This window comes from Embiotoca jacksoni, unplaced genomic scaffold (assembly GCF_022577435.1).
Source record: "Embiotoca jacksoni isolate LCO1_2020_lvr unplaced genomic scaffold, fEmbJac1.0.p SCAF_6, whole genome shotgun sequence".
In the NCBI taxonomy this organism is placed as follows: Eukaryota; Metazoa; Chordata; class Actinopteri; family Embiotocidae; genus Embiotoca; species Embiotoca jacksoni.
Window position 1 is genome coordinate 2,887,600 of NW_027185414.1, and position 26,441 is coordinate 2,914,040.

Below are 26,441 nucleotides of genomic sequence, written 5' to 3' on the forward strand. Positions count from 1 at the left end.
TGCTGTGACTAAAATTATGGCCTGTAATTAAATGACATTCACAGTCAATAGATAGATGAGGAACTGTAAATGAAGCAGTAATGGTAACATTCATAATAACAACACAGTATATGGCAGTAGATTCACACTCTGATGATTTTAATTTGTGCTGCTGTAAAATGAACATGTGGCAACATCCCTGTTTTGATAGTTGTCGTAAAAAATGTCATCGAACTCATTCAAACTTGAGATATTTCAAGAAATCCTGATGCTTATGAGATTAGACATGCTACTTGAAATAAAACAGCTCCAATCTATCCGTTTGACTGGGTGTGATGACAAACATGAGGCAGAAGCAAATAAAATGAATCATTTGATTTGATATGGGCAAATGAACGCTCTGCCAAAATGAACACATCCTTTCCTGTTCATTTCCACTGAGCCTTTCTCTGCCCACTGGCACTCTGGGAGCAGAAATGACTTCCCAATTTGATCATTTGCACAGATCTTGTTTACATGGAAGCACTCGGAATCAGTCGCTGCCACACTTCACTATTTGCATACAGCATGTTAATTGGTATTACGCAACTACATGTTTAAGCTCGCTCACTAATTGTGGAAATCCAAAACATGGCCACAAGGGGAGGAAATACAAGAGGCGCAGGACACAGTGGCTCTTCACTACATTGAATTTGTTATCGTTTCTTGAGGATATCTTGGCAAGCTGCTGCCAATAGTCTTGGATTGTTGGAGGAAAAAAAAAACATGCTTCCCAGAGATAAGCAATGGCAGAAATTGAGGATCTTTATCATGACACTGAGGGAGAGGATGGAGGCCAGTCCGACCTTGGATGATAAATCAGTTAACAAAAACTCACCGCACTGGAGTGTGAGCATGTGTCTCAAAATCCTTACCCTCATACAAGTTAACCATTCAGACTGTTGATCCATTATATTTGTATTTGCCTGCTGATGGAGGTTATGTTGTTCCCAAGTTGAGCTGATTTAACATTTCTATCAGCAAATATGTTTAAAACTCACACACTGACCCTAAATACACCTCTTTTTTTTTAATGAAACCTATTTCCAGTCATTTCTGCTGCTAGTTGTGGCAAAGATGCTGTTTTTATTTCTCCCACATGATGCTGCTCTGTTTGTCTGGAGGGGCAAGAAGAAAGATGAGAGGCAGCGTTCCAATTTGACAGGCTAATATTGATATGAATTAGGATGTTAGAAACTTTGTGACTATATTAATCTTAAAAAACATAAAAATGACATCATATCCTGAAGCAAAAAAAGTTAATGGTAAAACAGTTTTGCCTCAGCCTGATCACTTAACATTTTAAATCTTTAAAAGTTAATAGGACCTTTGGTTTCAGAGTGTTTTGTAATTGCAAGAGGATAAAGACGCCCACATGACAGCTCTTTATGAACCTTTAGTGAGGACAGAAGCAGGAGGTCCAAAGAAATATGATGTCATGGTTTGCAGGGATGTAAATAGTAAACAAAATGATTACCTCTGTAAATGCAAAGGTTTTTTTGGAAGGGTCTGTATATAAATCCAGAAAAGTATCTAATTAAACAAATATATAATTTATAATCCTAATTTTTACATGATCAATGAATCGACTTCAACGTCGATCCTGATTTTGCAGCTTCTCTCCTCCCGTGGAGAATTTTAGCTCATTGTTTGATTTTCCAGCACACAGATTTGATTTCCCCCCCCCCCACCTCTCTTATTTGCACAACTTAAAAGTACAACAAGCAGCTGTGCAAAAGGTTTTCTAAACCAATGTTCACTGCCTGCCCAGTTTCAAACAGCAACGGACAACGTTGTCAACTAGCTGGTGAATGTAGCAAAGAATTTAGCAACTAAAGAGCCAGATATTTCTGTCAGCAGTTGTCAGGGGACCAGAAAAGTTGTACAAAGTGAGTGAATATTGGTCGTATATTCATCAAGTGGATGCAAATCGGATCCTAAATGCATGCGAATGCTGGTCTGTGTCTGATGTATTTGCCATATTAACTCTTTAAGGTGATAATGTGTCAAAAAGAGTTTAAACTTTGATGCATTTTATGCATATTTAAATATTTAAATGTCAATAAGTGAAACTATTCTCCAATATGACAACGCACCCACAACAAGACAATTGTCGCTCCCCAGCACCCCTACTTCTTTCTGTTCCCCGAAAATTGGACCCACAACTTAATGTGCGCTCCCTGCTCATGTTTCAGGGCCTCCGTGAAATCAGAAGTGTTAAAGTGGTCAGAAAAACATGTGACGCTGAGGTATAACATGGAATACTTAGTTACAGAAGTCACAGCTTTTCATTGCTCTGTGCTGCGCTGCACTCCATTATAGCACAACAAGAACAGTGATAGAACTTTCTGCTTGCCCCTCGTGTATAAAGAAAGCATGATATAATAAAAATGATTTGGAGGCAGCCAACAGTTGGAAGACCAAACAAAAGCTTAATAAAGTTTGTTTAGCATTAACAAGTAAGTTATCCAATACTTTTTTAAAGGCAAATATTCAAAATTAAAATGACCTTTACTTCAAAGCAGATTTACTTTCTGCTGATACTGTTGAGTATTATTGAACAATAAAAATATTAATGGTAGATCTTTGTTATGGTCCAGTAAATGTACTTGTCTGAGGTCAATAACAACTTAAGAAAACATGACTGTTTTGTGCCTGCGTGTACGTCCACTGTCCAGCTTTGTTTTAGATCCTGTAAAACAAGCCTGCTGGAAATACTCAGACGTGGCAAACAAGAGAGGAAGGGACGGATATGTCATCACTCATGAGAGCTTTTAGGTCAGAAGACAACAATGCTATGATCTCTTGCTCTCTCTCATATCCTCTGTAAGTTCCCCTTTGTCTTCCTGCTTCTATTCCAACCTTCACTTTTGTGTCTTTCATTCATTCCACCACTTTCCGTCTGTAGTATATTATTACATCAGTGCCCTGACACAGACATTCAGTAGTCCACTGCTCTGTTCTTATCCTCACTCTACTGACATCGGTATACACTTGAGGAGGGTAAACTGTTGCTGTGGCAGCAGTAACACAGAGCATTTATAGAGTGTTGTGGATGTTATAGATACGTCACCTTTCTGGCCAACATCAGGAAATAAGGTTGAAAATCTGCAGTCTTCTTTTAAAGAAGCTGAAAATCAGCACTTGACTGCTTCACTTTGTATCAAGTACTTATAACATTTGACCCCTCACGTGAACATTTATTTTTGCACATCTTTTATGTGGTCTTTATCTTCCCACTGACCTGGAATGCAGCTCGGTGCTGCCGTTATTGTATTTGCTGCCTCGCTCCCACATGCCGTAGTCGGGCACCCTGTAGGCTCTCTCGACACAGAACACCAGGTTCTGGATGAAGGAGACCTGCACACACAAAACAAACATCAAACACGGGAAGGCATGGGACACTAGGAATGAATGCAACACAAGATACCTGCACGCACGCACTATTGTAACACATCCAGATACACTCAACCGTGCACGCACCGAGCCAGGGCTGCAGGTGGGAAACATGTTTCGACACAGAAAACAGTCACAGTCCATAGTTTAAGCTGCAGCTCTGCATGCACGCACACGCACATATGTATTACAGTATAATAATGAATGACCTTTGATATTGATCTGGGGTGAAGTGTGAAACTCTATCTCATTATAAAGGTTAGTAAAGTGAACAAGAAAGCTGATTTCTCATCTGCGCTCAAGGTGAAACTGAACCTGCAGCTGCAGACAAGCTGTAATTACTGCAAGTAGTAAAGTGAAGCAGCACGTGAAGCCAGAGATTCACTGCCTGATCAGCAACTCATTACAGTGGAGACACTGAATGGACACATACAGTGTCACAACACCTGTTTATACTGGAGCAAAACTTCAGTTATCATTCTATCACTCTTTCATCATAGACTTCAAAAACTCATCTGCAATGTTTTGGAGTTTATAACCTCATAATCTCAAAGTTTTAATGAGCAGAGTTTAGTGTGTTTCTCAAATCGATCATCTGGCATGTATCGGGTTTGCCAAAATAAACTGGGCTTTATTATAACGGTCTAAAGAGAATGGTGCAAGTGCATTTAGATTCTGTCTAAATCCACTCTTGCTAGTTTAACGGCAGATGGTCTGAGTGTAAAGTGAGGTGCACGGTTCAAAGAGGAGGTAGCGTACTTGGTGTGTTTTGGGTGTAACATGAAATAAACCAATCAGCGTGTCATCTCTAATTCTCTTTTAAAAGCCATGTGTGCTTACACCGTGGCAGTTTGCTTTTCTAACAGCGGATTAGCCAAGTATAAAGAAAATGACACTTCTCTGCAGAGGAGACAGGTCTGCTTGTACACAGATTGAGATTTTGTGTGATGTATTTGCACAACAACACATAATTTGGAACTCTGGTTTTTGTCACGAGTACTTTAATACAGAACGTGAACCTTAGGCCGAAGGAGGTTTTTTTTTTTTCTCAGCTTTTGCACTGCCAGTAAAAGGCATTAACCAATCACACTGTGGAAATGGAACAGACATCCCATCATTACTCCTGATGGCATGTTGTTTATTTGTCTCCAGCCGCCTGGTGTTATATGACAAAGGGAATAAGTATGGAACAGCATCATCCAACAACAAGGATGTCAGGGCAGTGAGGAGTTTATGTAGTTTACTTCTAGAGGTAGAGTTGGTGGTAAGCAGTCTCTTCTCTAGTCGTGTGAGGAGAAGCAGGACCTCTTCACCACTAAACAAAGATGTTGAATCCATCATTTTTTCAGACGCCAATGTATTAAAACCTTTTCTGAACAACTGCGTTTGAAGATTTTTGATGCAAAACATTCACAGGCGAGTATTTGGCTCTTTCGTGTTGTTTGTTCGTCCCGCCCCCGGCATGTAAAGACCTTCAGGAAGACATGTCGAAATCAATAGCCACATCGAGAAAAAACTAAGAGGGAGAGACATAAAATGTGTGATGACTTAGAGGCCCTGAATCATTAAAACGACCTGAAAGTAGCAGTGCGTGTGTGTGTGCTTGAGTGATGGGAGATTTAATCTAAAATGACAAAGCGGGGGAGAGAAAACGAGAGAGACGGGCGAGTGGAAGAGAAAGATGGGGAGAAGCAGATAGAACCTGTGTAGGACTTAAATAGGCCAGTCGGTGAATGAGGGCAGGGAAGGAGGGAGCGACGCAGATGAGGATAGGAAGGAGAGAAAGGTGTTTGCCGGGACTCTTATTTGTTTTTTTACGAGAAGAATGATTAACAAGGGAAACATTTTAGTATCTTAATGGTATCTTAATGAATGTTACTGCCCACCAGCCAAAAGAGTCTCTTTGTCTCCCCACTGTTAGACAACCCTCCCTGGAGTTTTTTGGGAGGCAGTTTGCAAAAGGCATGTGCTTCTTGCTTTTACCCCATGCGCTGCGAGAAAATACACCTGTATATTGTGGAGACTGAGATCCACACAAGCTAATGAGTCGCTCCATTTCATGCTGCATGAAACTGAAAATGGCATCTGGAAGGAGGTCGATAGGGCATCTTCTCAAAGGACACGCAGCAGTAGTACTTCAAGAAGAGGGGGAGGGGGGTGGGGGGGGAGGAATACTGCAATGCAGCTCCCAGGCTCAGTCAAGTGAACACCAATGGACTTCACAGGCAGTGACAGCGAACAACAAACTAATAAATACCGTGATAATGTGATTAGTCTGAATGAAACCCATTTCAAACAGCGTTCGGTGAGAACTCCAATCAGAAATCCTCATGCTCAGTGGATCTGATGTTTGTTAGTACAGCAGGGTGGGGGTGCGGGCTGCTTCAGTTTGAATTATACAACCTAATAAGTGCTGTTTAACCATGCAAATTAGGGCTGCTACACAAACAGGGCTGCCCTCATGAAAAAGTTATATTTTCAATTTGTTTTTTCAGGAGTGAGAAATAGAGAGAAATGAAAGGCTGTTAGGCGGGGTGGGCGATGTGACTGTGTATGTGTGAGGAGGTGGGGGGCTGGTGGGGTCTGTAAACAAAGTGAGGACTGTGCAAACTAATTGGTTAGTGGTATAATGTTTTACCATGTCCTTATTTTCTTAAGATAAGCCCAATTTAGTAAACAAATGGATTCCTTTACCAGGGGCACAAATTTTCCTGCTCTGTCTGTGGCGGTAAGTAAAGCTGTGACTGAGCGGGCTGTAAAAAACTAACAGAATTAATGACTTTCCCACTGCTCCTGGAGGCCACACAATAAACAGTGCAGTGTGTAAACTTAACAGCCAAGTTGCCTTGTTGTTTTATTAAGAGCCAAACATAAAGAAGACAGAAAGAAAAAAGAAAAAAAGACGCCGGACAGATACATCAAACCCAGAAGTAACCAGTTCAAAGCAGCTTTTCAGTAACGCGGGGCTTTGGTGCGCTGCCAAATAAAACGTTACCGATTCGATTCCCGGGAGAACGTTTAAGCTTCCCACAATGAAATCATCTAAACGTTTCCCCGCTGAAAGTCAATTGAGCGGCTCAGCAAAAATATAAATTTGAGCCCAGCAATAAAAGTGAGCGACTGTTCCCTGATCGGGCATTTGTACTGCCTGTAGGATATACTGTGTGTAGGGTTCATCTAACTTGCTTTAGAGACCGTTTAGTCTTACTTTATTGTCACGGGTAGGATCTTTAGAGGGCAGCATTACATCATTTTAAAGTTAATTTATCTTGTTAGGTCCCACTATTTATTTTTGAATAAATAGTTTCACTATGATACATTTCAATATAATAACTCCCTGTGTGTGCATGCAGAAAAAACTCCATCCGTGTTCGAAGCTCTCCAAGACGGCACCTGTTACCTCTGCTAATAATTATAATGCAACTAAAGTTCAAAAGTTGACATTAGCATTGCCAGAAGAATGCAACGAGCAAAGCTGAAAACACATTGAGCGACAAAAAAGTGGTCAAAATGATGTCAGTGGTTATTTTACATAACTGGTTTTTACTGATGTAAAACATCTTTGAATGTATTCATTTTGCAATATATACAGTTTTATAATCATTACAGTAAGAGTGACGCATTATGTTAAACAGGAAACAATAATCAGCATGACAAATGGCTTTCCTGTTTCATGTCTAACCTTCTGGTGCCAAAGATTAATACTGTTTACTGTATTGTATACTGGTCAGAAAATATCAGACCAACAACCAGGACAGGATGTAAATCGCTTGTGTGTAAAATGGATGATTTTAGCAGCCACGACAGTGTCTTGTTTACCTCATCAGTGTTGTAAATGATCTGCAGACCAGAGCAAATCATCTCCACCAGGTACAGCAGAAACAGAGAAACAGCATCGATCTGCAGCGGTGACAGAAGGAAGGAGAGTGTGGGTGAAATACCATTTAAAATATCACATTTATACACTGTGATGTTTCCAAATCTGCTAATACAGCTGTCTTTGATTTCCTGCTTTGTGTAGAGACATGAGCTTTATATTAGCTATCAGGCTTTAGACTGCTATCATCAATAACAGCGAAGGTGTTGGAGGAATAAATGAATATACAGTATATCTATACAGCATTGATGATGTTTTAGTGTGTCTTTGTCACAGGCAACTAACCTTACTATTTGATTTTGATTTTCTATGTCTACCTCTTGTGATGTATCGGCCTCCCTTCACTTGAAACGCAGTCTCCATCCAAATGCTACACACTAAATTGACCTCTGTCAATACCATTGAAAGAAGAATAAGCCGTTTTAGTGCCAATCTAATGCACATCCACCTCTCAGGGAAAGTAATTTTTCCAGCCCTACATGAATAGCAGTCAGAGGGCTGAAGAAATGAGACATTTAAATGGGCATTTTTCTTCTCTCAATACAAACAAAACCTGTCACAGAGAGAATGATTGGCTAATTTATTGATCCTGCTGTTCATTCATCTTCAGCAAGCTTAGCTTCTCTTGGGAGTTTCTTCTCTGACCACAGCCAATTTGCATTGCTGTTACATAAAATATGTGACCAGTGTTATAATACCAGGGTTATGTGAAGATATTTCACTCTACACTCTTTACAACAGGCAATAAAACCTGCCTCTTTAGCCGTAACAATCCTTTAACCTTTGACATCGTTCCATTTCGACACTTCATTGAGATGGATAGCTGGTAATGCACTTCTATCCAAAGCACTCACAAATAGATCGAATATGTATGTGCATATGTATAATCTAATGTTATTCTTCATTTGCTGGTTGCCTCAGTTCTCCACTTTTCTGCTTGCTGACTGACCTGCAGGTGGTGGTAGTCGCCGTACGAGTACACCTCGTCACCGGTGTCTACGTCGAACACTGAGTGCAGACACTTGGAGGGGCTGGGATCCTGTTTAAACTGCTCCACCTGGTAGAGAGATCCACAGAGACAGAGAGGAGGATGAAAGGGAGAGGTCGAGGGTAAAGAGGGAGCAGACAAAGACAAAGCGAGAGGCATTCATTTCCTCTGCAAGGGTACAGTATACCACAACAGCAGCATTGAACAAATTCAAAAACACATAACTGGGTAATTTGTGTATTCAGTAAATAGTCAGCAAAGAACTCTTAATCTCCATCATGCTTCATTGTTTGTAGTGTTTTAGTTACTGAGGCTACCTTTTCCCTTACTTTTTTACATCTCTAATTCTTAAATCTCATTAGACTTTTCAATTCAATCTACACTTTATCTGCCACTTTAATTTATTTTAGTTATTCTGTTTCAACTGCCACTTCAACTTTATTTAGGTGATGTCACTTTAACTAACCCTTCAATTTCTTTTAGCTCTTTCACTTTATCCAATAGTTAAGTTAATTTCAGTGCTTACATTTAATCTGCCTCTTTAACTTTCTTTCAGCCGTTCTGTTTCAACTGCCACTTCAACTTCTTTCAGTACCTGGACATCAGCTGACCCTTCAATTTCTTTTAGTTCTTTTACTTAAACATTTAATTTGACACTTAAAGTCCTTTTAACACTTTTGTTTCAACTAATACTTCAACTTAATTTGGTTATTTTACTTCAGTAGTATTTCAACTGCTTTTGGCACTTAGATTTAGTCTCCCATTTATATTTCTTCCAGCTTTTCTGTTTCAACTGCAACCTCTAAACTTATTTTAGTGTTTGCAACTCCACTGCCTCTTTAATTCATTTCAGCACTTCAATTACTTACTGTGCTTAGATTTCCTCTGCCGCTTACATTCCTTGCAGGATTTCTGTTTCAACTGCAATCTCCCCTTCTTCTAGTGCTTGCAACTAAACCGACTCTTCAATTTCTCTCAGCAGTTTCATTTCAACTACTTTCGATGCACACATTTTAGCTGTAAATTTGCATGTCACAACCACACAAATACAGTTCTCCAGCTCCACTTACGCGGTGTCAAGTTAAGGTCATGTTCAACACTGAACACAGAACTGCAAGAACCCATAACCGTTCTGGTGACACATACAGCAAATAATTTGTCATTTCTCAGATAAAACAAGATGAACAGTCAACATGTCTGCCCTATGAGCAATAACCCAAGTAGATATAGTGTTTAATATAACAGTCAGCTCTGAGGCAGATAAGGGTCAGATTTAGGGCAACTAAACTGTGAAATGGTTTACAACAAACACTCTACAACATGTTAGTCGTGTTTTGTTTTCAGTGGTTTTGTGAGTGAGTGTGTGTGTGTGTGTGTGTGTGTGTGTGTGTGTGTGTGTGTGTGTGTGTGTGTGTGTGTGTGTGTGTGTGTGTGTGTGTGTGTGTGTGTGTGTGTGTGTGTGTGTGTGTGTGTGTGAGTGAGTGAGTGTTTGCTGCATTGACTCAAATACACACCAAATCACAGCTGGGCCGCCAGCCCTGTCGTGCAGTTATAAATAATTGGCCCTTTGTCCCATTTTTACCTCGTTTGTTTCTCTTTTCTCCGCCTCTTGCTGCTCTCTCCATCATCAAGTCCCCCCTTGCCGTCTTCATTTTTCTTTCGACAGCCCACCTTCCCCTCTTTTTCCTGGAGTTTCTATTATTTACTTTTTGTTCTCCCCCTATCTCTGTGTGTCTTTTTCGCTAAGATTTTTCTTTTTATTCCTTTGTTTAGCATGTTGACATCCGCCCACCTTTTTTTCCTCTCTCTTTACCCACATAGTCAGGTCATAGTGGAGATCCTTTGTCCCACTTTTACTCAATCTGCTCCACTTCCTGCCATCCCACAGTGTCTAGTGTGTGTGTGTGTGTGTGTGTGTGTGTGTGTGTGTGTGTGTGTGTGCTGAGCATAAGAGAGCTACCTCCGTCAGCTGCTAACAATAGCTGCTGCTGTTTATGTTTCTGTAAAACCTATTTCTGTGTGGAGGTCTCCCTGATTCCCGCTCCAGCTGAGCTACAGTGTCAAGTGGCTCGACTCTCGGGATATTCCCGACAGGGCCCCAGATCTTGCTCATTGTTTCGAGTGCTGCAATGCACCAACACGGGCTTCACATTAGCAAAACACTTCAACGCCTGGTGGTCTGGTCGTCCTCATGCATTCATTTCACTTCGTTAGCCACACGCAAATCTCTAGCATATGAATTACCAGGCATTTCTTTGACATTTATCATTGGAGATACATTTAATTTTCTTAAAAATCTCATGGTAAAGAGATACAAACAGCATACAGTGAGCTCAGTAAAATACAGGCAGCAGGTAGTCGAGAATAAAATAACAACACCCACTTTTATACTTAAATCTGAAATCATTTTCTATTTTTGTATCTCTTCGGGGCTGTGCGACACACTGTAAACAAAACCTTCACATATTAGTGGCTTATTCAGATTTCCAGCAGCGACTGGACATAATTAGCAGTCTGAGGGAAGTGAAAATGAAACTGAACAGTAAATGTTGCAGTCTGTAAAACTGAAAAAAGAAAAGAAAAACGGTTTGTGTGGTAAAGCTGAGGGACTCAGGTGACAATCTTCTGGAGGTTAGTCGATACAAGCGACACTTTTTACGTTATCTGATGCATAGTTAATGTAAAATAATTAATTAGAGAAACTGTGAGTCCCGGGGTTTTGAGTCTGAGATGTAAGTGAAAGAGCAAAGTAGCCCAGACTTCCTTAGCCGGTCCCCCGCAGCACCCGAACAGCCGGGAACACAGGGCGAGTCCACGGTTCACCACCGACCCCTTCACGTTTCCAACCAATTGTCCCCACTCAGCGACACACCCGCTGAGAAACCAACTCTGGTTATTGGAGATTCTATTATGCGTAACTTGAAGTTAGCGAATTCAGCGACTATTGTCAAGTGCATTCCTGAAGCCAGAGCGGGCGACAATGAGTCAAACCTGAAACTGCTGGCTAAGGCTAATCGTAAATACAGTCAGATTGTTATTAACGTCGGCAGTAATGACACCCGGTTACGCCAATCGGAGGTCACTAAAGTTAATGTTGAATCGGTGTGTAACTTTGCAGAAACAATGTCGGACTCTGTCAGCTATATCTTTCTATAAAACCAGATGAAACGAATCAGTTAGTAAAACTTGAAGCCTGTCTAAAAGACATAAAGGCCTGGATGACCAAAACGTTCCTTCTTCTAAATTCAGACAAAACAGAAGTTATTCTACTTGGTCCTAAACACCTCAGACACTCTTTCTGTAATCACTTAGTTGGTCTCGATGACATCGTCTCCCAGTTTGTGTTTGAGGGGCAGAAACCCTCTCTAGCTTTAAGGTTAGACTCAAAGCTTTTGTTTTTGATTAAGCTTATAGTTGGGGCTGCTCAGGTGGCCCTGAACCATCCTGCAGTTCTGCTGTTAAGGCCGAGGCTGCTGGGGGACCTCGTTATGAATTGAGCTTCTTTCCTCTCACTCTTTCACTCTCTATAACCCATATCTCACCATCACATCTCATTAACTTCATGCTTCTTCTCTCCCATAGCTTTTGCTTATTGTCTGTTGCCTCTCCATTCAGTTCCCTCGCTCGCGTAGTTTCTGTTCTTTCTTTTGCAGATGTCCCGTCATGGGTTCTCTGTATAATATTGTAAAGTTCTGCTATGAGGACTTAAATGTATTCAATGCCATGAAATAACCTGTGTTGTGATTTGGCGCTATATAAATAAAGTTGAATTCGATTGGAGACACTGAATGTGGTCATTGCAGTAGTAGAAAAAACTGCCAACAAGAGGGTACTACTAAGTAACACAACACTGAAGAAGGGTGGGACGCAGTTAAATGGCATTATTATCTGAGGTATTTATATATTCAGAACACACGTCAGAGTAAGTGTCACCAAGGTTGTGAGTTTCTGTCTGCTTGTACGGCAACTCTCTCGACAATTATGCCCTTATACAACGAATTTGCATTCACAAATATGTTTCATTTGGATTATAATGCTGCCTGGGTTAAAATTTAATCAGCGTAGCAGCGACACATTTTTACTGAATGTTTCTACAAACTATCTGACACTGATGTTTTACTAAAGTTAGTATCTGCAAACTTTAGATTTTTCCTCCAGTGTTCCCTGGTGGGCTGAATGAGGTGAAACTCTTTACTTTTGGCTGCCTGAGAAACGTTTACATTATATTCTGTATGTATGGATAGTTAATTGTTATTATTAGCTAATTACAGCTCATTTTGGAACTTGTCACGAGAGAAATCTGTAAATCTGAAGGAACATACTGTGGTTCCTGATGAATGACACTAAAAGCAGACAATGTGGCTCAGCTGCTGGATTTTCTCTGTGGTGTTTGCCAGGCAGTGGTCCCGAGTCACATCTTCAATAAAAACGCCATGTACTCGGTAAGTGTTGGAGACGTGGGGCCGTGACGAACACTGCTCCGTGTAATTAACTGGGTAAACGCAGCTTTATAATTAAGACACAGAAAATCTCTCCCCTAAATTAGGTCGTCAAGGTCAAGGCAGAATGAAACAGAATGGCTGTCAAAGGTACACACTGTACGCATGCATGGCAAACACAACAGCCTGCTCTGTCAAAAGAGGAAAAACAAATAGTTTTAAGATGGTGTTTGTCACCATTTCTCAATCACAGCCTACGCTTGCACAGTTTCCTGCATCTATGGCATGAAATTTACCCCTTTGGTGCAAAAGTCTTCGGCAATTAACAGATTGCCACTTATTAAGCCCTCAGGACCAAAGCAAGCCGCTCATATTGTCATTTGTCATGATATGAAAGAGGAGCTGGATGTGTCCGGTGCTGCAGCTCTTTAGAGGCTTTTATGTGTAGGAATATACCTTTGATCTGTAATACACTGTGTAACTGCGGGGTGCTTTTATGCAAACATGCAACGCGAGAGCAGAAGCTAAATCAAGGCATGCTAAAAGCTCACCTTATCAGCCTGCCTCATGTAGCAGTAGAGGATCCCCCTCATGCACTTGATGGCAGAGTGCTCCAGTTCATGGGTCCGACCCATATCATCATCAATGCGTCTGTAGGGCAGGCAGAAGAGGGGGAACACATGAGGGCAAACAGTGACTACATGTGCAACTCCTTCTGTCTTTAAATGATAACTAATACATGTGGGTCTGCTGACACAGTCATTATCACTGCTGCTTATGGTGTCCTAAACAAAGTAGCTGCTGAGGTCTGACAAAACAACATGAAGGATGACATCCCAGTTTAGATGGAATAAAGCTAATCAGTGTTTGTAAAGGAAACCTCTGGTCAAGCAAAAATATGTATCTGAACCAGGAAGCTGTTGTTGGTTAACAGAAGTTAGCCAGACTAATTAGTTAACCTTTAACCCCTCTTTTTGTCTGACCACCCCTGTGTCCTGCTCCATCTGACTCCTTTTTACTCGATTTCAGCAAATAACTGTTAGTTAACTGTTTTGTTACACCATCTATAACAGCAGTTAACAAAGGTTTCAGACCGTGTACCAATCTGTACCAAACCAAATTTACAAAGTAACACTTCCCACTGCAGATACCAACTTTTTTGTATTTATTTATAACACACAGGGTGAGGTCCAGTCTTAGTCTCACATGACAAAGCACGTAATTAGTTATTTCTTCCTCTTTGTGTCTATCAGTCCCTGGAAGTTGATTTTCCAACATGTACCACCGATTTTACAGTATTAGAATCATTAAAACTGCCCAGTGAATAGAGACCTATTAGTCCATACAACACAAACAATACATTGAATATCTTACCAATAATGGCTAATTTATGAAATAAATATCCAATGAGCAATTAAATATCATGAGGGGTTCCTGCTTGTATCATTCCAATTCTGAGCAAAAGTGCACTACGGTGAAATGACTTGTGAAGAAGCAATTAAGCTTTGACTAGTACTCATTGTGTAGTTTTTAAATACCCGTCAGAAGTCCATCAGTAATTGCAGACAGTGGGTGTCAGCATGTACTTGGCAAGGCTGGCAGATCTCAGACGCACGTGACAAAGGTCGTGCTAATAAGGACTTTGGTTATCGACGGAGGGAATCCGAGCCACTGAGGTGAAACTTGTTTAAATTTCAGAGGTGCACGGGCACATTGATCACGCTGCCTTTTAGACGTGACCCTCCGCATCAAAACTGATTGCAGGCATCTTATTATCTGCCAACATCCCATTTTCAAAGTAACCTCAATGAGCATTCATTAACGGACTACATCTGTCCGGCGGTGTAATATACCCGAGGTGATCCAACCTTGACCAGGGGCTTCACTGACATACCCGGCTCTTCACATTTTATTACGAACAATCAGGACAATTCTGTGGGAGTTGAAGGGGCTAGACAACTACAAGAAAGTGGTCATACGGGATGCTTTCCTATGACTGGCTACCCTCTCTCATGAAAAAAAGGATTAAACAAATTAAATGAAATGAAAGAGTAAAATGGGACGAGGCAAAGCGGCAGATAAAAGTTTGCATCAAACAACTGCCAGTCTAGTCATTGAATCTCACGCACACAGGCGCGCACACACACACACACACACACACACACACACACACACACACACACACACACACACACACACACACACACACACCAGCTGGGCGTGAAGTAAGTAATGGCACAAGCCAAGCCTGTCAGATGAGAATCATCTTAATTAAATCCCAGTGACAATTCTAATAGGAGGCAGCCATGACTGATGACTGGGATCTGCCTCTGGTCACATCACTGCAGCACACTCTATTTTTACCCCTCTCTTTCCCTCCGTTTTCCCCCTTCATCTAATTTCCTCAATCGCTCTTTTCTCTCCATCTCCTGTTTCTTCTTCTTCTTCTCTGTCTTATCTCTTCCTCCTGACTCACTTACCATGTCCTTCACTCTTTTTTGTTTCTCTTTGTATCCTCCCTTTTCAACTCTGTCTCCCTCCTCCCAATCTGCTCCCCCCCCCTCCTCTCCTCTCTGTCCTATTACAGGCTAATTTCGTGGAAGTGCTCTTTTCCCTGGAGACTAATCATTGAGGAATGCGGGCATCAAGAGTTGGGGCCACTTGATAAAGGAGTTTGTAGACCTCGGTGAAATTCTGAAGTGTTCTGCTTGAAGCAATAGCCCCAATGCTGCTAAAAAGCAAAGGCTTCAAATGACGGAGGCAGATTAAAGATCGGGGTCAGTAAGCATGAAACAGAGGAGAGTGGAAGGAAACCAAAAGTCCAAGAAGAAGGAAACATGGGGTAGAAAGCTGTGAAACAGTGGCTGCACTCCAATCCAACAGGGGATTGTCGGCCTGTTCTGCAGAAAATGCTCTGTAAACACACTATAATGGAGCTGTCCGTCCATTTTAGTGTTTCTTCGGCATCAGTTTTGCTATGATGCTGGAAAAAGGCAACAGATTCAAGCCTTATTTTCCCAAAACTACACACACAACTCATCTGGCAAATATACAAATCTTCACTGCAGTCAATTTAGAATAAATAATAAAAAAAAAAAATCAGCAGCAGCATCCAGATTTTGGTTTTCATACATAATCATGTAAAATGATGCCATAATCCTCTACAGCAAAGATGAACTCTGCAAAAACGGATAGGGACTCACCACTGACTAAAAGTGTTCATGACCTCCACTCCTCACTGAGAATCTAGTTTGAGGGGTTGTTTTTAGAAAAAACATAATGTTTGTCTGCTCAAACGTAAGCTGCCCTGCTAACTAGCTTCATATCATATAAAGATGGACTAAATGACAATTCCCCTGGTGGCTCCTCCATGTTAATGGATAAGAGAAGATATAAGCCAAATATATTCTGTACATAAAAGTGGACATAGCTTCTGGGTCTGAAATGTGAAGCAAATGTGGAAGTGCCTTAAAGTGCAATACCACCGAGGGCGGCCAGTGGTTGGCTCCAAAAAGCCTTTGGCTCCACAAACTCTTGTGAAATACAAGGCCAATACATTTTAGTGTCATTCACTATACTTTTACTCCCTTTTCTACTTTTCTGGTTGTCTATCTGAAAATAATTCCATTAGTAATTAGATATTAGGCCTCAAAAGCAGTATGTTTGGGGGTGTGCCTAATTTGATTGACAGGCCCGGGTTGCAGTCAGGCTTTGTGGGTGACCTTGTCCTCGAGTTACCCATCAGATCCTTTTCCTCCCCAGCTCCTCTAAATATGGTCATGTCTGGCTTCAAAAAAACAAGATGGCGAAGGCTAAAATGCCGAGGTCAGGATTTCAAAATAGCATTTCAGAAGCCACTGGGTTATGTCACTATTGGTTGCTGCTTGGAGCCAAATTTTACAAATCGAAATACACCTCAAATACATTTTTCCAAAAAAGGACTTCTGTCACATTTCTTGTCATATTGATGTGTGTACGTTGTCAGGATTGACAGACACCAAAAGTATAGAAAATATTTAGATCCCTTCATTTTTTGCACACTGTAATTGATGAGATTGTCATTTTTTTCCCCATCAATTACTAATCCATAATGACAAAGGTAAAACAGTTTTTGCTGGGATGCAAGGGAATTTCTGAAAAATCCTCATAAATGTGTAGGAGGTACTGTATGTATCAAATTGTCATGAAGCTAAACGTGGCAGGGAAAAGTGTCTATTTACTAAATTATCACAGACAGAGTTCCTTCTGACACTTCACATACATTGAAGGTAAACATGATTCAGTTTTACTTCCATGAAATAAATATTTCACGTGTCAATGTTTGTTGTGCATGTGTGTACATGTTGAATACCGACCGGTACGCAAGAGCCAGAGACCAGGCGCCAGCAGCACAGTACAGGGAGTCCCGGACTTTGGCCTCCTTACAGGTGGAGCATGTCTTCACTGGGAAGAGGCCAGTGGTGGGACTCTGATAGTTCAGGATGGTCGTCTTGACTAGACAGAGAGAGACAGAAAAAGAGACAGCGGAAGTGGTGACTCAGCAGTTCTTGCAAAAAAAAAGACAATGTAGTTATATTCTGCTCACTCAAGCAGTGGTTGAAACACCAGTGAAGAAAGCACCTGTAACACATCAGTGCAGGTTAATGCACATGTTCTGAGGACAGAGAATACCAAACAAGTTCATAAGAGATTCAACTCATAATTCATCATCAGTTATCACTTCGTCTATAGATAAGATTTTATGTATTTATTACATCATTCACTGCAGAAATGCTGTTAGACGGACAGACAGACAGATCAGCTGAAATAATTAGCTTTAGATTGTAAGTATGGTTGAACACATTCAGTATATAGCAACATGTGATAAAGTCCAGTTATCACTTTTTCAACACTCGCGAATACCAAATGGGAAACTCAGGTCTCCTTTGGTTGAGTTAAGTCAGCCTAGCACCTCACACATACACTAAATTACCTTGGTTTATCTGTTTTAACTTCCACAGAGATTTAATGCACTTTTCACAGTAACACTCCCATCACATCAACATCCATCTTTGGCGGATGCATTTCTAATCCAGTTTTTAGATGTCGTAGAGCCATTTAATTCTGTTTTGCTGTGTCAGCGGGACACAGAGGCAGAACCAGAGTGAGAGAGAAGTCATTCAGTAATGGACGACCAGCTGTACTTTCTCTGTTTATGGTGTGGAAATATAATATTTCTTAAAGCTCCTATAGTGGGGTTACATCTTTCCTCTTCCTGACCAGTTAACTTTCTCAAGTGGTGCAGCTGCCTCGTCCATTTCTCTGATGTCCTCATAAGCATATCCTGACATAAATCCAATCAAATAAAATGAAATTATGTTGAATTCCATTTAGAAAAAAGGTTGTATAAATACATTTGTCAGACATTTTGTCTTCTTTGATCACAGCATGCAAAGGCTAATATAATAAACTCTCTTGGAGCAGAGCTCTGTGAGTTTGTGTCAACAGATGGATGCCTGGCAACAGGGAAGAGAAACATTCATTCATCGGGGAATATGACTTGAACTCATCATGTCATTGTTTTGCTCCGGGACATGTGGATTGTCCTCCACAAGGTGACAAGAGTCATTTTATGTTCATGTCAGTGTTTTGCGAGGCATTGACATTGTGCAGCGCTGAACTGGTCTGTGTGATGTGTGCATACCTTACCGCTAGGCAAGAAGTCACAGGCATCATTCCCATTTGGGTATAAACTATTTTGTCCAGTTCAGCATCAGGTCAGATCAGGTATTTATAAATCAATTTAACCAACCTCACAAGCCATATATACATGAGGCAGTTAGACAATACTGTCAGACCTGCAGTGTTTTCTTCCACTTCTGTACCAACATCAGAGCGGAAATGAAGAAATCACCTCAGAAAACTTCCTCATGTGTTGCATATCTGTGCATCAAACTAAACTTCAGTCCAACATCGTTGAAAGTTGAGCTAAGGAACAAATACACATGCCAATGTCAATATGAAATAAAATGAACAATTTACATTGCATGTACAAGTCACTGTTAAGGTTTTAAGGCATATATTTTGTACATGCATGGTCCTCAGAGAATTAAACTTATTTACTGAGTACATGCACTGCAGCAGAGGTGCCCAAATTATGTTCTATAAAGAGATAAAAATCAAACTGGATGAAAGGCAAAACTCAAAATATTTACATGATGGGAAATTGAATTTCATTCAAGTGTAATGTATTTTACACTAAATTTACATTCTAAATCAAAGATACCATTTTAGAATAATAAAAATGCTACTCTCTAACCTGATTAATAGTAATTATATCATTTTGTAATGCCAAGCGTCATGTTTGGAGGAAACCAGGCACCGCTCATCACCTGGCCAATACCATCCCTACAGTGAAGCATGGTGGTGGCAGCATCATGCTGTGGGGATGTTTTTCAGCAGTAGGAACTGGGAGACTAGTCAGGATGGAGGGAAAGATGAATGCAGCAATGTACAGAGACATCCTTGATGAAAACCTTCTCCAGAGCGCTCTGGACCTCAGACTGGGACGAAGGTTCATCTTCCAACAGGACAACAACCCGAAGCATACAGCCAAGATAACAAAGGAGTGTCTTCGGGACAACTCTGTGAATGTCTTTGAGAGGCCCAGCAGAGCCCAGACTTGAACCTGATTGAACATCTCTGGAGAGATCTGAAAATGTCTGTGCACCGACGCTCCCCATCCAACCTGATGGAGCTTAAGAGGTCCTGCAAAGAAGAACGGGAGAAACTGCCCAAGAATAGGTGCCAAGCTTGTAACATCATACTCAAAAAGACTTGAGGCTGTAATTTCTGCCAAAGGTGCTTCAACAAAGTATTGACCAAAGGCTGTGAATACTTATGTAGGCATTATATTTTTGTTCTTTATTTTTAATAGATTTGCAAAAATTTTAAACAAACTATTTTCACTTTGTCATTATGGGATATTGTGTGGAGAATTTTGAGGGAAAAAAATGAATTTAATCCATTTTAGAAAAAGGCTGTAACATAACAAAATGTGTAAAAAGTGAAGCGCTGTGAATACTTTCCGGATGCTCTTTATACAGGCAGCACTAATATGTCTGATTTTAACAGACAGTCAGCTGTTTAATGGTGAAAACTGACTTATTTAAATGTCTAAAAACTACTTTGTGTTGGTCTTTGACAGGCTTTGGATGGACTGATTTTAAATACAACAACACATCAGCCAATGTAATTAATTATCCTATTATCCACCCACTCCACTGTTACATCCCGTCTGAAGTCTTTGTTATGTACATAAGTACTTGTAAAAAAAAACCCGATTCAAATCCCATTTAGGTTATACGTGGACGAGATATCAGCGCTCTCCACTCCAATTAGATCCATCTAATCCTCTACCCCAATTAAAGAAACCAGGATACTCGTTTACTCATATGACACTTAAGACGTCAGCTTAATGCAAATAGCTGGTTATAACCCAGTTCCTTAACAAACTCAACTCTGGTGATTCCCTGATTTGTCCTTTAATGCTGCCTTGAGATTAAAATTTCTGGTTTGGAGTGAAATCAAAAGACACTCATGTCCCCCTCTCTATATGAATTTTAATAACTTTAGTCACCCCCCAATTTTTCATCCAGTGTCATCATCAGATGAAAGGTCTGACTTCTCTGCTTCTTTGAATTGTGACAAAACACTGCAGAGCTATTGACACCGAAAAGCTCTGTCATTGTGAGCGTGCATTTAGCATTGAAAGTGCTACTGTACAGCCTGGCAGCCAGTAGCAATCCTGTAGACTTTACGTCTTGTTAATAATTCATCTGTTTTTGCAGCTTTTATTTATTTATTAAAATGATGTATCATCCTAACAAACTGTAACAACAAGAATGAAATGTCTAACACCTGATTCATAATTTTTAATTGAACTTGTTTCAAATAGAGACAGTCTGGTACTAATTTGACATTGAGGACAAAAACTAGATGCAAGCCACATTAGTTTTACCAGCAACTAAAGGGTTAACTCACACATGCAATACCGATGTTTACCAGAGGGGCGCTCTCGTGCACGTCGGGAGATCAAAGCCGTCTCCAGGGAGACCCTTCATGTCTCCCTGGAGACGACCCTTTATGTCTCCAACAGCAGGTCATGATCGACATGAAGAATCTCATTTGGTTGATTTTTGCTCTCTGTTTTTGAGGATCTTTGTTTATTTGATCGTTAACCAGACCGACTCCGAAGGAAGAAGTTTCTTTAAGTCTGAGAAGAATCTCCGGTGAGTGACGGATGTGTTGCTCACAGTTAGCCGTTGGTGTAGAGCTACAAAGGAGGACAGTTGTTAGTTGGGCTAAAGATACCGATCAGGAGAGAAGAGAACAATAACCAGTCGGAGATAAATATTAATTTGTTGATGAATATTATTTTATGTTAATGCATCGGGACCTGTTGAACCGAGCGGGAACGATGACGTCATGTTCTTGTTTTTAGCGCCAGAAGTAAACGGTCAGATTGAGAACAGCTGTTGAGTGTGTTGCTTAGTAACGGTGGACGTTTAAATAATGTCTGTTAGGTATAAGTGATAGATGTCACTGAGACATGAGGACATGTGTGTGTGAAATATGTTGCTATGTTAATATTGACCATAGTGAATATTATTATATATGTGTGTAATACTATATTACTGGTTATTTACTGTTACACCAACAATAGAGTTTATAAATTATAGTACTGACATCGTATTAAATTCTGCTGTATGCAGATTGTTTTTTCTGTATGATCTGTGGTGGAGACAGCGATCCCCAGAAACCTCCACAGAGCGCTGGAGCTGAGTGACCCTGTGACCCCTGATCATCTTCACCGTGGGTGAAGCTGCATTTGGTCTTCTTGGATTCTCCTGCCGAGGAACCGACGAGCAAAAGATTGAGATCAGAGTTAGTCTGAGAGCCTCCAGACGTACACTACCGGGTAGTAGACTGAAAGACAAGAGACTGAAACTGACTGACTGAGAGAGAAATACCAGTATTGGGGTTATTACTTGAATTTGTTATTTTTCTTTTATGTTGTTCCCTTGATTTTCTGTGTTAATAACTATAATAAATTGCAGTTCAGTTCCTTGTTTTAAACTGCAAACATTTGCCGTGTTTCATTCACTCCCAGAGCGACCTAAAGACAGTCCTAAACTTAACACAGGAAATCTAGTGTTACATAGACTACATAGTCATCACAAGTTGCAGTATGAAGTTATTGCATTGTCCTGCTGTAACGGTTATATATAACTGAGACCTCTGAGAGAATGTGTTCAGCTGAATTTAGCTCCGCTGTCTAGACATCTGTTGACCTTCATATCACTGGATCAATGCTGACTGGGACGTTGTCGCAACAGAAAAATATGTTTGGATCCCCACGATGAAGTGCCAGCATCGGCTACGATGGAGGGAAAGTAGCACCTTCTATTAATTAGTTTGGTGACTGGGAAGCTCCACAGTAGGTAAAGACCACAGTCCTTTCTTTAGAAATAAGAGTTTTCCAGCTGTGACTGTGAAAGTTTGACTGCACTTAATGGATGAGTGAAGATAAACTCACACTGTTTAAGTTCACCAAAGTTCGTGCTCAGCATTAGTTACAGAGGACAGAACAACGGTTCAAAGCTCTTAATACAGAAACAGATCGCCGCCCTCCCATAATATGTGCTGAAATATTACATACTCAAACACGAGGCCTTCGGGAGAGTCATTTATCTGTTTCACACACACACATGCGCAAACGCGCAGACACACACCTCCTGCAGAGGTCCCCTCACTGATGAGTAATCTGTCTAGAGGGATCACTTCATTTTTCATCAGAACATTATGCCAGAGCAAATGAAGGGGACATCCATTCTGCACTGTCACTTCTTGCAGAGCAAAAAGAGGAGAGTGATAGCGATGGAGACAGAAGGAGAAAGGGATGAGGGAAAGAGATCAAGAAGATACGTGTGTGTGTGTGTGTGTGTGTGTGTGTGTGTGTGTGTGTGTGTGTGTGTGTGTGTGTGTGTGTGTGTGAATAAAGACAGTGGATGTAAAGGGTGAGAGCCAACAGGACGGGAATGTCGCCCCATCTGTGTGTGTGTGTATGTTTTGGTCAATTGGAGGTGACAGTCACATTGGCAGGGAGATAAAGAGGTTGATGGGGTGAATTAGTATTAATAAACCTCTCAGAAAGTCCACCTCCAAGTGTCTAACGAAGTGTATCCTCACACATTTGTATATCCAGTCAGTCTTTGGACAGTATATAACCCTTATATTATTATAGTAACTGTATGTGTTGCCTGTGTTAGACATATTAAGAGGAAACACACGCTTAAATATAAACACGCGCGCGCACACACACAGCAAACAACTCCTCATTCATCTTTATTGCTTTCGTAAGTTAACCAATAATAAAAGAGTGCCTTTGGGTATCAGCTAATTTTGACTGCGGCTACATAAGTGGTAAAATGTGAAAGGCTGGAAGATGTATTGTTCATCACCACCACCAGAAAACCACGGCATCACATGCTAGTTTGTCTCAAAGTGCGTCTTCCCTTGTAAACCACAAATACACAAAGAAACTGGTCAGTCGATTAATTATCTGCTCTAACAAGAACAGGCTGTTTTGTGCCGTGTCTTTCAGGCGCATTAATATCAATGACTCTCTCTTCTGATTGGCTGACTGTTTTCTGAGTGGTTTGTGGCCAGGCCAAACACCAGTTTTCTTCGGTCTTGTAATTTGCTCGCTCTGCAACGGAGTGACTGCTCGGTGTTATCTTCAATATGAAAGGTTGGACAGTGGAACATGTTGAAGGCAAACAAATGACATCAGCGTGAGTTTGTGACATCACAAAGTTATCGATGTTCAAACGGCACAGCTGCTGAATACAGGCTTTGTGCATTTCTCTGTGGAATGACTGTTTTGACACTTTCACAGTATTTTTATAACACATACAACTGTTTTATGATAATAAAAAAAAGATATGAAAATCTGCATACATTTATATATATACATATATATATATATCATGTGTTTTATATATCATAAAACATATGATATATATGTTTTATATATATTTAAATATATATATATATATATATATATATATGGGACATTTAAAATAAACGTAAACGTAAAATAAACGTATTAAATCTGCAGCAGTTATTTGGAGTCAAAACTCTTAAATCCTCCTTTTCTCACTGACTGTGACTGGAATTAGTATGAAAAAGGATTTAAAAAAAAAAAAAATCAGTCTTTATAATCTGTTATGTCAAAAAGTTACATCAGCTGCGCTTCACAAAATAATAACAACGGTGCAGACAGATTCACATCCCTTTGTGTGAAATAAAAGAAAGCAGCTCCACTGGGGGAAAAAAAATTAATAAATAAATGTCATACGATAATAATAATAATAGGAATAATATTTTAAAAGAATTCGAGGGCTTCAGGTGCCCTGTTATCGCTCAATTTGGCACTGGAAAGGTTTGAAGGTTTCATCTGAGAAACACTGCGGTGGAAGTCTTCATCAGATGCTGAATGTCGCTCTGTCTCAGGCCCCAAGTTTGCCTGGATGCAAATCAACTGTTGTTTGGAGTTTTCTGCCTCGCCATCCATCAAGCTAATGTCCCACTAAATCAGCAGCTAATGTCTCAGATGCACACAGCCTGCTCTTTTACAATGGGCCATTTCACTGCAGCGACAGGGTGGAGAAAATGAGAGGAGATGATGAGGAAGAAAAAAAACCCCACAGAGATAGATTGAAAACCAAGAAAAAAAAAAAATAGAGAGACGGAAGATCGAGTCAGATGGTATCTGTACACAGCAGATGCTACAGGGAAGTATGGAAATACACAAAATGTAATAGTCATCATTCATGCCAGTCTTAACAATAACTTCTCTACTCGTGCTTACGCTGTGATCATGTTTCCAGCAATATAACATCTGCGACAGCAGGGAAGCAAATGCACCGGCCACAGAACCAGCCTGCCTCTAAATGCGACTGTTAACTAAACTTTAAAGTGCAAAATGGGAATATACTAACAGCACTTGTTTTCTTCCTAAAAGTAAGGTGAGAGAAGATCAAAGTGAATCTCAAAGCAGCAGGACGTTTACATCAGGAGGTTTAGACGGGAGCAATGAGCGAACAGCTCGCCTGGCTCTGTCCGACCGTTCTTCAACCAAGAAATATTTACAGCATGTCGCTCAAACACTGTGCAGATTAGAGATCCAACATGGTCATTTGTGAATCTTTCAGCTGCAGTTTTCCATTAAGAGAGAACCAGCTTAGCCAGCTGTTTGCTTCCTTTCAGCCTTTGTGCTAGGCTAAGCTAGCCACGGTGATATCAAGCTGTGTGTGCATACGAAGTGTACAAATAAGAGTTGTGCTTTGATTGTAAATCGCTTTCCTGTTTATATTTTCTGGAGAAATATGCATCACACCATCAACGGAATAAATGAAATGTTTTAGTGCAAAGAGATTCCTAATCACATCGCCCCTGAGGGGTCACGGCGAGATCTTTTGTGTTGGCCACTCTCCCGTTACCTCTCAATATGTTTGGCAAACACGTTTCCTTTAACTGGCAGTCTGTTACAGCTGAACTGGACCAGCACGCCAACGGTTCATATGGACCAAAGCAGCTAAGTGGAAAATGACATATGTCGAAGAAGAAATGAGACGATACGTATCGGAAGGTCAGAGAATGGAAAGGTTAATGCAAAACAAATTACAAGGGAATGCGTAAATATTGCGAGGTGACACAATAGTAATCCTCAGGCTCCCTAATACTAACTAGGATGTTTAACATCCTGTAACATTTTCAAGGAGGTTTTAATCACAAACATTTACTGATTTTAGACTATTTTCTTTGGTTGAAAACTATAAGCTATTTGATAAAAAAAAGCTAAATACAAAGCATTACAATCCCAGTCCATTGCCAAAACCGTGTCAAATTATCCTGTTTTACTAATTATGTAAATGCATACTTTAACAGCACATGTACTGTTGATTTGATATAAATATCGTATTAATGTAGCTCTATTACTTTGATTTATTTTCCACATAGCGACTGCCATTTGCACTGCATGTTGGCAGACGCGACTGAAAATATAGCAACCAAGTCATGTTGCATCACGAGAACCAAGCATCAGTAAAAGGCATTATAGGAAGCATTTTAAAGCACTCCTGAACACAGCGGGGTAAATTAATAGTGAATTAAGCCTTCATGCATTTCTAAGAATAAAGCAGATTTTTATTGAAGAAAAAGTGTTCTGCTTTTTACGACAGTATCAAAACCTTTGCCGTTTTCCATGATGATAGTTTGCATTTTGCTGCGTATTTCTGAATTAATTCATGACTGTTAAAATCCAATCCAATAGTTCATTCTCATTATTAGTTAGGAACTGTATACAGACGTGCTACTATATCTAAAACAAAATCTCACATAATGCCAGCCTTGATGACAGATGTGTGTTTTTTAAGAAATAACGTCCCTGAACTATGACAGACTTGGACTGACCTGAATCGGCTAAAAAAGAAAAAGAGGCAGATAAGGAAGTGTCAGAAGCTGAAAATAACACAACAAAAAACAATATATAAAAAGATAATCAAAAACTAAAATCAAAGTGAAGAATAAGCTCGTGTTTTTTTCAGAATGCCCATTAAGAGTATAAAAACAAGTATGGATGGCAGAGCGATAGTACGGTCTGCCTCCAGTATTAACA

The 26,441-nt window shown here is 40.3% G+C and overlaps 1 protein-coding gene across 4 annotated transcripts in view; it reads right to left on the bottom strand.

Moving 5' to 3' along the window:
• Positions 1–26,441, bottom strand: part of phkb (phosphorylase kinase, beta) — a 118,479-nt gene that overhangs the window by 82,015 nt on the left and 10,023 nt on the right. For 3 of the 4 annotated variants that reach the window (XM_069173444.1, XM_069173445.1, XM_069173446.1), the window contains 5 exons: positions 17,074–17,212; positions 13,270–13,369; positions 8,241–8,348; positions 7,234–7,314; positions 3,263–3,378 (listed from right to left, as the gene is read on the bottom strand). In XM_069173444.1, coding sequence (XP_069029545.1) covers positions 3,263–3,378; positions 7,234–7,314; positions 8,241–8,348; positions 13,270–13,369; positions 17,074–17,212 — 544 coding nt within the window. Of the gene's footprint in view, positions 1–3,262; positions 3,379–7,233; positions 7,321–8,240; positions 8,349–13,269; positions 13,370–17,073; positions 17,213–26,441 lie in introns of those variants that run through there. The other variant, XM_069173447.1, reaches the window with a different exon arrangement.